The 12981-nt window shown below is 35.3% G+C and overlaps 2 protein-coding genes across 3 annotated transcripts; both read left to right on the forward strand.

Moving 5' to 3' along the window:
• The first annotated feature begins 2636 nt into the window (after window positions 1-2636).
• LOC115526302 (putative olfactory receptor 56B2) lies at window positions 2637-3620 on the forward strand. Its single transcript, XM_030333749.1, has one exon. The coding sequence runs from the start codon at window positions 2637-2639 to the stop codon at window positions 3618-3620; it is 984 nt and encodes a 327-aa protein (XP_030189609.1).
• A 4090-nt stretch (window positions 3621-7710) lies between these two features.
• Window positions 7711-12309, forward strand: LOC115526160 (putative olfactory receptor 56B2). 2 transcript variants are annotated; one of them, XM_030333642.1, is made up of 2 exons: window positions 7711-7729; window positions 11369-12309. In XM_030333642.1, the coding sequence occupies exons 1-2, from the start codon at window positions 7711-7713 to the stop codon at window positions 12307-12309; spliced, it is 960 nt and encodes a 319-aa protein (XP_030189502.1). The 2 variants fall into 2 exon arrangements, with proteins under 2 accessions (XP_030189502.1, XP_030189501.1); XM_030333641.1 differs by lacking the exon at window positions 7711-7729 and having other exon boundaries at window positions 11350-12309.
• Window positions 12310-12981: the final 672 nt, after the last annotated feature.

The raw sequence follows: 12981 nt of genomic DNA on the forward strand, positions 1-12981 counted from the left end.
AAATCTATCATACATATGCAGTAATCAAATGTTATGTGTGTGTAAATACATAGTATATATACATGGATATAAGTTGTTGCAGATTTGTACCTCAATAATTTTTAAAAGAAACATGAAATATAATTATCTGTAAATACTAAGGAGAAATTTACAGCCCTCACAGAAAGAGACTTGTGACAATTTTAGTATGTAAGAAATCAAATTTTAATATTGCAAACTCCTACTATCCTTTATCTATAATACAAATTATAAGGCTTTTGAGAGTCTTGCAATTATTAGCTTAAATGCACATTAATATCGCTATACAAGATATTGCGGATTAGCTAATGAGTTGCAACACATTTCAGTGAATTCCCCACTTTGCATTTTCCACCTTGGATGAATAAATTGAAAAATATTACTTCAGATTTTTCTATTAATTTGTGAGTGGAAAACCATATCATCCCTCTAGTCTTGACTGATCTGTGATGACACCAGGTCAGTATTCAAGGAGCATTCTTATTAATTAGTTTGCCTTATGTTGTTTTGCTACTTCCAAAAAGTGTTGCTTTTTGAAGTATCTAATCTTTCTTTCTCCTATAAGAAATAACGTAAAAGAGAAATGTAGGTTGGAAAAGTGCATAAAGAACACCTTGACATCTCTGACTCATCCACTATGCAACACAACATTAGTTATCATCTTATGATGCCTGGTCATTCTGGGAGGAAACATTAACATGTACTATACATGCAGATGCATCCACTGCAATGTGGGCAAGGGGGAATGAAAGGGCTGAATTCAATATTCATATTTAAGTGTGAGGCCCAGAGTGTCCAAGAACACTGGATGTCCATCACATATTCCTCCAGGAATTAACCATGTGGATTCTTTTCTTAAAAAAGTCTCTGAGTAAAGACCTATAAACACTGATAACTAAGGATGTCAACAATGGAGCAAAGAGGTCCCCAGGAGGACCAAAGTAAATCCTACCAATTGCTGAGACTCAATCATCACCTGGAGTTTCACATCAGCTTCAAAGACTTTGTATTAACTGTGAATTCATGCTCAAAGACTGCAAGATATTTGGCAAATAGATCCAAAATTAAAGATAAAAGATCAAGGTATAAAAATTAAAAAATTTGAAAGTAATATCTTATGAAAATAACAGATATAAAACAGAATAGGTATATTTACATAAATACATATCTTCTTAATATACAACTCTTCATTATGATATGTATATATAATAGAATGTGTTTACTTGGGTGAGGAAGAATATATGTGTCATGTCTATGTATACACTGCTCTTCTGTAGATACTATAATTTGAACCACAATATCTTCCAAATATTCTGTTTTTATATTAAGTTCTTAATATGTCCAGTTTTAAGGGAAATAATAAATAGCACATATTTGGTAGAAGTACATCATAAAATTCTGTTTCACTTTTACCTCTTAACGAAGAAATTATTGAATTAAGGAATTGTTTAGATATACAGTAATTCAGTAATATGATTTAAAACACTTATCTCAAACTCATTTTCTCAAAAACATGTATTACTCATTACAGTGAGAGGATCTACTTGGCTCCAAGAGGAAAAGTATGTAGAAATAGGATAAAGTTACTCAAAACTTGAATCAATTGGATTTAAAGAGCACTGAGATTCCTGAAACACATTTCTCTCTGTTCTAGTTACTTGGATTTGGGTAAGTAATTAGAAATTTTGGAAATTTGTTTCTTCACAAAAAAATTGGGTATACTAATTTACTCCATGCATTTTCATTAAAACTAAATAATATTCATGAATACCTCAAAAAATCCCATGTACCTGAGTAAAAGCAGTAATTTTCAAAATCTATAACCTGATCCATGACCTAAGTGTCTTAATGCCTAAACATTCTATTCTCATTCTGTACTCTCTCAATGCCTAAACATCTCTACTCTCATTCTGTACTCTCATTCTATACCTGCAAATTATTTGTTGCCCAGAGCTGGAAGGATGAGTCAAACAGTCTGTAAAGAAAGTAACCCCATAGCAAAATCAAAGTGAAGAGGCCAGCTTGTGGTATCAGGTCACTTTTCTCTTATTCAGGCTCCATGATTTACCAGACAGAAGATAATGACCAAGGTCCTGAAAATTCTACTGTGCAATTCTCCAATTATGGAAGGGTGTAAATAATATGTTCTGTCTTATGGAGCTTTTAGGATGATTAACTGACTTAACACATAGAAAGTGCTATCACAGTTTTCATTTCACTAGAAGTGTCCACAAATATTAATGGCAGGATGAGAATAATGAAGATGAAGAATCCTCAATTTCAATATCTTAAACATGGATAACTTCTTTTCCAAATGTAATCAGAGAGGTTATTAAAAATAATGACCCTGGGGCCCCTGGTGGCTCAGTCAGTTAAATGTCTGACTTGGCTTAGGTCATGACGTAGTGGTTCATGAGTTTGATCCTCCCTTGGGCTCTGTGCTGACAACTTGGAGTTTGAAGCTTGTTTTGGATTCTGTGTTTCCCTCTCTGCCTCTTCCTCAATTGTCCTCTCTCTTTCTCTCTCTCTCTCCTTGTCTCTGTCTCTCTCTCTTTCAAAAACACATAAACATTTAAAATAAAAGAAAAATGACTGAATATTTTCCCTCTTAGGGAAGGATGTTCCAGCATCCCGGAGATTCCAACATCTCTAAGTTCCAGGTCTCTGAGTTCATTCTGATGGGATTCCCAGGCATTCACACCTGGCAGCACTGGCTCTCCCTGCCCCTGGCTCTGCTCTACCTCTTAGCTCTCACTGCCAACATCCTTATCCTGATCATCATCAATCAGGAGGCCACACTGCACCAACCTATGTACCATTTCCTGGGGATCCTGGCTGTGGTAGACATTGGACTGGCTACCACCATCATGCCCAAGATTTTGGCCATCTTATGGTTCAGTGCCAAGGCCATCAGTCTCCCTGAGTGTTTTGCTCAGATGTATGTCATACATTGTTTTGTGGGCATGGAATCAGGTATCTTTGTCTGCATGGCTATAGATAGATATGTAGCCATTTGCAAACCATTACACTATCCAGCAATAATCACTGAATCTTTTGTGGTCAAAGCAACTGTGCTCATGGCCCTCCGAAATACCCTAACTACCATCCCAGTGCCTGTGTTGGCTGCTCAGAGACACTACTGCTCACAGAACCAAATTGAGCACTGCCTGTGCTCTAATCTTGGAGTCACTAGCTTATCCTGTGATGACAGGACAATTAACAGCATCTACCAGCTACTTCTGGCATGGACATTGATGGGGAGTGACCTGGCTTTGATTTTTTTATCATATGTTTTGATACTTCACTCAGTGCTGAAGCTGAACTCAGCAGAAGCTGCTTCCAAAGCCCTAAGTACCTGCACTTCCCACCTCATCCTAATCCTATTCTTCTACACAGTTGTCATTGTCATTTCTATCACCCATAATGCAACAATGACGTTTCCCCTTGTCCCAGTTCTACTCAATGTACTACACAATGTCATTCCTCCTGCCCTCAACCCCATGGTATATGCACTCAAGAACAAGGAGCTCAGGCAGGGTTTGTATAAGCTTCTGAAGCTGAACATCAAAGGCAACGAATGTGGAAGAGGCTCACTTAGGTAATTTTCCCACATATTTATCCATTATATTTTCCAATCATTATACGTGGTTGAAGAAGTAGGGTACATGGGCATTGTGCCTACTTCAGTTAGTGTAAGGAATCTCTTTTGTAAATGAAGCTTCCAAAAAGGGGGTGAAACTGATATTTCAAATCTTGTAAGTCAGGAAGGATCTTCATCAGAACACAATGATGCCACTTATCTCAAGGAATCCAAGGAAGGGACAAGTAGAATATTCATCTCATTTTCCATGCTAGTTGCTTGGCTACAATTTTAGACAGTGTTGAGTGGAAGTGGTTAGAGTAGATACTGACACTCTCTTCTTTTTAATTGGAGAGTTTAATCCATGCACATTTATTTGCTTACTGAAACATAGGACTTATTCCTGCCATTTGTCTATTTGCTTTTAAATGCGCCTTATATATTTTTAAATGAACAAAATACTTGAGTAGACATTTTTTTAAAGATGTGTAAGTGCCATCAAGCACATAAAGAAATGTTCAATATCATTAGTCATTGGACAAATTCAATTCAAAACCATGATTTGTATTTCCCTGATGATGAGTGATATTATACGACATCCTACATCCTTTCAAATGGCTGTAATTTCTTTTTCTTAATCAAGTAAGCAAGTGTTGGATTTTGTGGCTACAGTGGAATCATTGTGTATTGCTGGTGGGAATGTAAAATCATGCAAGAGATGTGGCAAACAGCTCAGGAAAATAGACAAAAAGTTAAGTACACTTACCATATAATTCAACAATGCAACTCCTAAGTATATACCCAGACTACTTAAAAATAGGTATTACTATAAAAGTTTGTACATGAATGTTCCTAGTAGCATTATTTGCCAAAAAAATGGGAATAACCAAAATGTCCATCAGCTTTTAAATGGAAAAAGAGAATTAGATGTAGTCACACAAGAAAATTAATCATCTATTAGTATAAAGTACTGATACGTGGTGTTATAGATATTAACTTTGAAAACATTCTAAGTGAAAAAGCCAGACACAAAAGACTACATCTTGTATGATTCCATTTATATGAAGTGTTCAGAACAGGTAAGTCTACTGAATTAGAAAGCAAATTGGTTATTTCCCAGGGTAGGAGAGACAGGACAATTAATGTTTATTGAGAATCCTTCTGAGGTAATGAAATGTTCTGGAATTATATAGTGCTGATGGTTTCAGAGCCATTTAATTTACATTTCAAATGGTAAAATGGTTAATTTTATGGTATGTGGATTTTACCCAATAAAAAATAAAATAAAATAAAATAAAATAAACTGTCAAAAGTGTTCTCTACACATGTGCTTATTGTTTCAATCCTGCAATATAAAGAACATATATGTCTAAGAATAGAAAAATGGATAAACAAACCATGTAATTATGTATGATAATACTTTTATTTAATTATAATATTACTGAATAATCTTGTTTGAGTTGCTTATTATATAATGTCAATTGAAAATTGCAAGATTTATATTTTAAAATGATAGTGTCTAATTTTTTTCAAAAATGTATATAACAAATGTTTATTAAGAAATGGGGGCGCCTGGGTGGCGCAGTTGGTTAAGCGTCCGACTTTAGCCAGGTCACGATCTCGCGGTCCGTGAGTTCGAGCCCCGCGTCGGGCTCTGGGCTGATGGCTCAGAGCCTGGAGCCTGTTTCCAGTTCTGTGTCTCCCTCTCTCTCTGCCCCTCCCCCATTCATGCTCTGTCTCTCTCTGTCCCAAAAATAAATAAACGTTGAAAAAAAAATTAAAAAAAAAAAAGAAATGTATAAGAAGTTACCTGTAGTCTTTTTAATTTGAGTTCAAGTTATCTCTTTCATCATTATTATCTCAAAATTTGGGCACCTAAATATTTCTAACTTAATATATCAGCTAGTTAACTGGGACTTTTGATGAATTTCTACAATGCCAAAATATTCATCATCAACCTTATTTTTTTAAAAAATCAAATAAACATATGAATGAACGTGTATGAGAGTGATTACAACATTCTGACACATTGTAAATACTGTCAAATGCATCCTACTGGTCCAACAGAGAAAGAAACACAACTCTTCAATCAATATTAAAATTGGTAGCATTCAGTAGATGTTGCTGTGTTTATTCCAATCTTCCCCATATATAATTCTCTTACACAAGCAGATACAAATACATGCACATAAAATTACTCTCTTATTTATATATCATCTTATAGGTGACAAGAAGGTAAAGTTTCCATTCATTTTCCTCCTCAGATAAGGTTTGACTAGAGTCTCATATCAGCACCATATCAGAGTCTCATAGAGCACCTATGCTCTAATGTGGCAAAATAGCCCCTTGGGATATATAACACACCTTTTTTTTTTTTCTTTAAGGATTCAGTTCAACAGCATAGATATCAAGGGATTTAGAGGTTTAGAGCTGTACATATATATATATTGTAGAATTGTCATTTTTTTACCAATACCCTCAACATCTAGACCAGATTGCATTCAGCTCATGGTTTTTGCTGTCCAGAAAGTAAGGTATTAAAAGAATATAAAAAGTGGGACTAGTAATAGGATTTTTGCTGTTCTTCTTAGTTCTAAGTTGAACTGAGGGAAGCTCTCATAAAGAAGAGACAGGATTTGAGTGCCTATGAATTGATTATTATACTCTCAGAAACACAGGTTTGATTGCATCCACCCATGTGAAGGCAGCGGTGTTGTAAAATATTGGGTTTTCTTGAAAATTTTTATTTCCTCAATTCTCACATTGCAATTTAGTGTAAATTTGCAACATGATTATGAATATCTATGCTATTTTCCTAAATAAATAGGAATTATTGGTTCTAGAAGTCCCATATGAATTACCTTCATGACAAGAAGAAATAGAATAACTAGAGAATATTTTTCAGTCCTGGTCAAAATACTCTTGCTTTTTACCTGCCCTCCTATTGTCTCAGAATGAGATTCTAATTTACTTGCTTCATTTCTAGAGAGATTTATTTGTGACTGTGTTTCTTCCATTCTAGATAGCAAAACCTACTTGAAGGAACTCACTGTCATATTGACCCAGTGACATGAGATTACACAGAGTGAGAAAACAACCTTACTCTTTATAGGGTTTGGAAAAGAGAACAGACAAGAGACCATATAAAATTGTACTTTAGTAGTGGTAATACTCCTTTGTTAATGTTACTACTTGAATACCCCTGCCCACCCACCCTGAGCATGATATCAGTCCATTTCTCTTGCAGAAAAATTAAAGTACAATATATTTAAATCATTTAATCTTGTTTTGGAAAAAGTCTGATATAATTTGTCATTAATACCATATTACATGGTGTTAACCGGTATCTTTAACCAAAAGTTTTGCAAATGTATTGAAGATGGACCTAAATGTCTCATAAAAATAAAACCAGTTTTAGTAACCAACACTAGAACTATCAAAGAGAAACACGAGGAACATAACTAGGATATTTATATCAAATATAGGAAACATATTCTTTAGAAAGGAGCAAAATTAATCTCAGACATACTTCCTATTCTTAATTTATGGGTATCTAGCTTTCCCCAATTTTTCTACTTTCTTCAGCTGCATGAAAACATAATGTCAACAACTGACTGGTTAAAAATACTGAGAGGGAGAAATGAGGAATGATCCAATTTTTTCAACAGTTTTAACAATTTGTACACCCTAGTGAAATATCTATCAATAATATATTTCTAAGTCTATCTTATTTTCATAGTAATCACTTATTTTTATGGGTAGGTAATTATGTATCTGTACCCATATATGAATTGTAATACTTCTATTCCTTAATGATAATTTCAAAAAAAAAGTGAAAGACATAATGTGGTATAGAAACATTAAGTAGAAATGTATAAGCTGGACAGAAACTTGATGACAATATTGGTATGAAAAAAATCCAGATTCTTATACTGCAAACTCATATTATTATTTTGTCATTAACACAAATTACAAGGCTTTTGTTAGTCTTTCAGTGATTAGCTTCTAGTCTACACCAGTGTTGCCAAACAGGAAATTGAAAAACAACCAAAAAGTTGTTAAATATTTAAGCGAATTCCTCTTTTAAAAAATTTCTACCCCAGGGCGCCTAGATGGCTCAGTCGGTTAAGCGTCTGACTTTGGCTCAGGTCATGATCTCACAGTTCATGAGGTCAAGCCTGGCACCGGGCTCTGCACTAGTGGTCTGAAGCCTGCTTGGGATTCTCCCTCTCTCTGTCTCTGTCTGCCCCTTTGCCACTTGCACTCTCTCTCTCTCTCTCTCTCTCTCTCTCAAAATACATAAATAAACTTAAAAAAATAAAAACAAAAATTTTCTAACATGTACTAATAAAGTGAAAATGATATTGTCAGTATTTTCTGTGTAGAAAAATGTATTAAACCTTTGATGATTAAATAATTTGGTACAATCAACTTTAATTGCATACCATCTATTATTTCTCAAAGATGACCTTTATCCCACTTATGTTTTTGTTTTCTATTTTGTGTGACGTTAATATTTCCGGCCAAATTTTGTTTTATGTGTTTGATGTGTTAGTATGTATTTTGTTTCTCCAAAATATCTGTGCATAATTTGTGTATTCCTTTATATATATATATATGCATATGTAAATTATATATGTATATTTTTATTGCATATGTGTATATAAAATCACTAGGTAATATGACCAATTAATAGTGTAGTTTAATTGACCTTTACTGCCCAATCCTAAATGCATGTTTTTTTCTCTGTTTTATTTTTTTCTTTGCTTTTTTTGGGATTTCCTTTGTTTAATCTATTTTATTAAAAAGGATTTTTAATTTTTTACAATTTTAAGTTTCTTTCGTAAGAAGTAGTTCTGTTTCTTCTGGTGGTTCCTTTTGTGCTTTTCAAAGAATAATATTTGGACAACAGCATACTAATTCTTAAAGTCTATTAGGAAATTTAAATCATTTTCATTCATCTGTTTATTTACTCAAAAACATCTGTAATATCTAATATGTGCATGATGCCTTGCTAGACACTGCAAATACAAATGTAAATACAATATGTACAAATATTAAGGGTTTGGTTAAATTGTGGCTGATTCAAGAACGTCAGTAGGCTTTTACAATACCATGATGTTAGAATAGAAAAAAGAGATTGGTCCATCAGGAGATATACTCCTTACCTACAAAGCCTGCCACTTTTCCAATTATTTGATATTAAGAACACTTAAGGGGTGGGTCTCTCTCCTTTCCGAGAAACAGTTGTTCTTCTGAAGAAGGTGATGATTGCAGCTGGATTCAGTGGTAGGAGGACACAAAATAGATTGGAGGGGTGCCAAATCAAACACCAAAATTACCAGTGTGAGCTGAGTAGGAAAGAGCAAACAGCATTATAACAGATAGCTGACCTGGCGGAATCCTAATCATGCTTCAGGTCTAAGAGCATTTGTCTTTTCCTCTTTGAAAACTTTCCTGATCTCCACGAAAAGTTGGCTTAGTTGCCCTTTCCCTCTAGTTTTGCCTGATCTGTGATGACACCAGAACCATCTTCAAGGAGCATTCTTATTAATTAGTTTGCCTTGTGCTGCTTTGCTACTTCCAAAAAATGTTGCTTTTTGAAGCATCTAATCTTTCATTCTTCCATGAGAATAAAGATAAAAGAGAAATGTAGGTGGAAAAAATAATCTCCAAGACACAGATGCAAATCTTGTTGGGGAATTTGATTGCATAAAACTAAGTTAATGGAGCGGGGTTTGGCCAAGGGGTCAGGGGACAGCACCTCCAAATTCTGGTTCTAGTTTCCCTGGAAAGATTTTGTTTTGTTTTGTTTTTTTAACGTGAACTTTAAACATGTAATAACATGATTTTTTGGCAAACCAAAAAAAATTTGATATTTTTAATCCATCCACTATCCTTAATATTAAGTATTCCCTTATGATGACTGGAAGACTGGAAGTTTATTTTGAGAAGACATTTTAACAAATACTATATATATATATATATATATATATATATGATGAAAGCCAAGGATGAGGCATCATAAACAATGAGAGGGTAGAATTCAATATTCACACTAAATGTGAGAAACCCAGTGTTCATCTACTACTCAACTCAAAACTAGCAACCAGTCATATATTCCTGCAGGAAGTAAGTTGGTGGGTTATTTTCTGAACAAATTCAGAGTCCCTGAGAAAAGACATATAACACTGATCACTAAGAATGTCTACAAAGAAGCAGTAGTCCCTATAAGAGCTCTCAAAGGAAAAGATACCAACTGATGATATGTACTCATCACCTGGAATCTCAAGTAAGCCTTCAAAGGCTCTTCTGTATTAAGTGTAAGTTAATAGTCAAATGTTGCATAACATTTGAGGAATAGTTCCCAAACTAAAGTTAAAAGATAAAGCAAGCTAGCAAAAATATGATTCAACCTTAGAAGTTATAAAAACAATAGATATGAAGCAGAATAGGTATATTAATACAAATACATAACTTAGTTTATTTTTCTTCACTATGTTATAAGCACACAGCATGTCATTACATGGTTTGAGATTAGTATATCCACCAGTCTACATTAACATTAATTATTGTGTTTTATTATGCCCTTGATATTTGAAACACTGAAAACAATAATAAATAGAACATCTTTGGTAAAAAGAGATAATGAAAATCTGCTTTCAGTTTTTAATTAAAATACTATAAATGATTAAAATAAGAATGTTACAGTGTAATTTGATTATAGCAACACTTCTGTCAAATCATTTATCTTAAACTCTATTTTTTTCCCATCTGCTTTATTCATTATAATGTGACTGGCTGGACAGCTTTAAGATGCAAAAGTATGTCCCACTAGGGGAAAGTCACTCAAAGCCAGAATCAAGTGGACACAAACTACTGAGTTTCCAGGTATATTTCTTTTAGAGCAACTTGGCTTTAGACAGCTTGTTTGCATTTTTAGATATCAGTTTTCCTGTTTAAGATGGATATACTAAATTACCTCATATATTATAATGACATAATATTCATGATTATTTCACAAATTTTTGAGTACTTGAACTTTTAAAAAAGGATAATTCTTATATTCTTTCACCTAATCTGTTACCAAAAGGTTTCTCTGCATAAAAACCTCTACTCTGAATCTATACCTTTGGTTCCTAAAAAAACCAACTCTGTCAAAATAAAGCTTAAGAGGCCAGGCTGTGTTACCAGATTGCTTTCATCTTGTCAGTCTCCATAACTTATAAGATGGAAGGTAATGACCAAGGTTCTGGTAACTCCAATGTCCTTATTCTTCAATTGTAAGAAGGTGGAAACAATGTGACCTGCCTTATGGAGATTTTGTGATGATTAACAGAGTTAAACATGGAATGTGCTATCATGGTTCGTGTCATTAGAAATGTCCGATTGGGGCGCCTGGGTGGCTCAGTCAGTTAAGCGTCCGACTTCAGCTCAGGTCACGATCTCGCGGTCCGTGAGTCCAAGCCCCTCGTCAGGCTCTGGGCTGATGGCTTAGAGCCTGGAGCCGGCTTCCGATTCTGTGCCTCCCTCTCTCTCTGCCCCTCCCCCGTTCATGTTCTGTCTCTCTCTGTCTCAAAAATAAATAAAACGTTAAATAAAAAGAAATGTCCGATAAATGTTAGTGGCAGGATCAGAATAATGAAGACTCCTGCATTTCAAAAACATGAAGGTGGGTAACATCTTTTAAAATACTGTCAGAGAGAATACTAAGAATTGTAACTTTGTATATGCTTTTCCCTTAGTGAAGGATGTTCCAGCATCCTGGAGATTCCAACATCTCTAAGTTCCAGGTCTCTGAGTTCATTCTGATGGGATTCCCAGGCATTCACACCTGGCAGCACTGGCTCTCCCTGCCCCTGGCTCTGCTCTACCTCTTAGCTCTCACTGCCAACATCCTTATCCTGATCATCATCAATCAGGAGGCCACACTGCATCAGCCTATGTACTTTTTCCTAGGTGTCCTGGCTGTTGTCGACATGGGACTGGCTACCACCATCATGCCCAAGATTTTGGCCATCTTATGGTTCAGTGCCAAGGCCATCAGTCTCCCTGAGTGTTTTGCTCAGATGTATGTCATACATTGTTTTGTGGTTATGGAGTCAGGTATCTTTGTCTGCATGGCTATAGATAGATATGTAGCCATTTGCAAACCACTACGCTATCCAGCAATAGTTACTGATTCTTTTGTGGTCAAGGTAACTGTGTTCATGGCACTTAGAAACAGCCTGGCTACCATCCCAGTGCCTGTGTTGGCTGCTCAGAGACACTACTGCTCACAGAACCAAATTGAGCACTGCCTGTGCTCTAATCTTGGAGTCACTAGCTTATCCTGTGATGACAGGACAATCAACAGCATCTACCAGCTACTTCTGGCATGGACATTGATGGGGAGTGACCTGGCTTTGATTTTTTTATCATATGTTTTGATACTTCACTCAGTGCTGAAACTGAACTCAGCAGAAGCTGCTTCCAAAGCCCTAAGTACCTGTACTTCCCACCTCATCCTCATTTTGTTCTTTTACACAGTCATTGTTGTCATTTCTATCACCCATAATGCAGCAATCACGCTTCCCCTTGTTCCAGTTCTCCTCAATGTACTACACAATGTCATTCCTCCCGCCCTCAACCCCATAGTGTATGCACTCAAGAATAAGGAACTCAGGCATGGCTTATATAAGGCTCTTAAGTTGAACATCAAAAGCAGCTAACATGGAGAAGGGGCTCACTTAGGTAATTTCCCAAATATTTATCCTTATGTTTTTCCAATCATTATGCATGACAGAAGTACTATGGAAAAAGGGAACTGTGGCAGTTTTTCAGTTAATGTAACAAATTAGTGGTAAAAATGAACTTAAAAAACAACCAGGTGACAATTAGTTTTGAAATGTTTGGCTTTCAAGCAAACATCTTACTGGAAAAGGGGACCATTCCGATTCTTACATTCACAGGGATTCTAGGGAAAGACAAGTGAAATATACTACTTGACCTTCCTCAGACCTCTCTGAGGAGGTTTATCTTTTCTTTGCATATTTCACACTCTTTTTTTCTTGTTTAAGAATGTCTTTCTCCAGCGGTGTGCCTGGGTGGCTTAGTCAGTTAAATATCCCTTGATTTTGGTTGGGGTCATGATCTCAGGGTTCATTTAATGGTTCATCTCATAGTTCAGGAGTTCAAGCCCCAAGTTGGAATCCCTGCTTGTGATTCTCTCTCTCTCTGTCTCTCTCTGTCTCTCCCTGCTCCTCCCTGTTCGTTCTCTATAAAAATAAATAAATAAACTTAAAAAAATGTCTTTCTCCATTTCTGAATTCACAAGGAAGAAAATACTGATTGTCCAAATTAATCATATTTATTCGTTCAATACATTTCAGTATCAACTGGAA

Source organism: Lynx canadensis, chromosome D1 (assembly GCF_007474595.2).
Source record: "Lynx canadensis isolate LIC74 chromosome D1, mLynCan4.pri.v2, whole genome shotgun sequence".
NCBI classification, from domain to species: Eukaryota; Metazoa; Chordata; class Mammalia; order Carnivora; family Felidae; genus Lynx; species Lynx canadensis.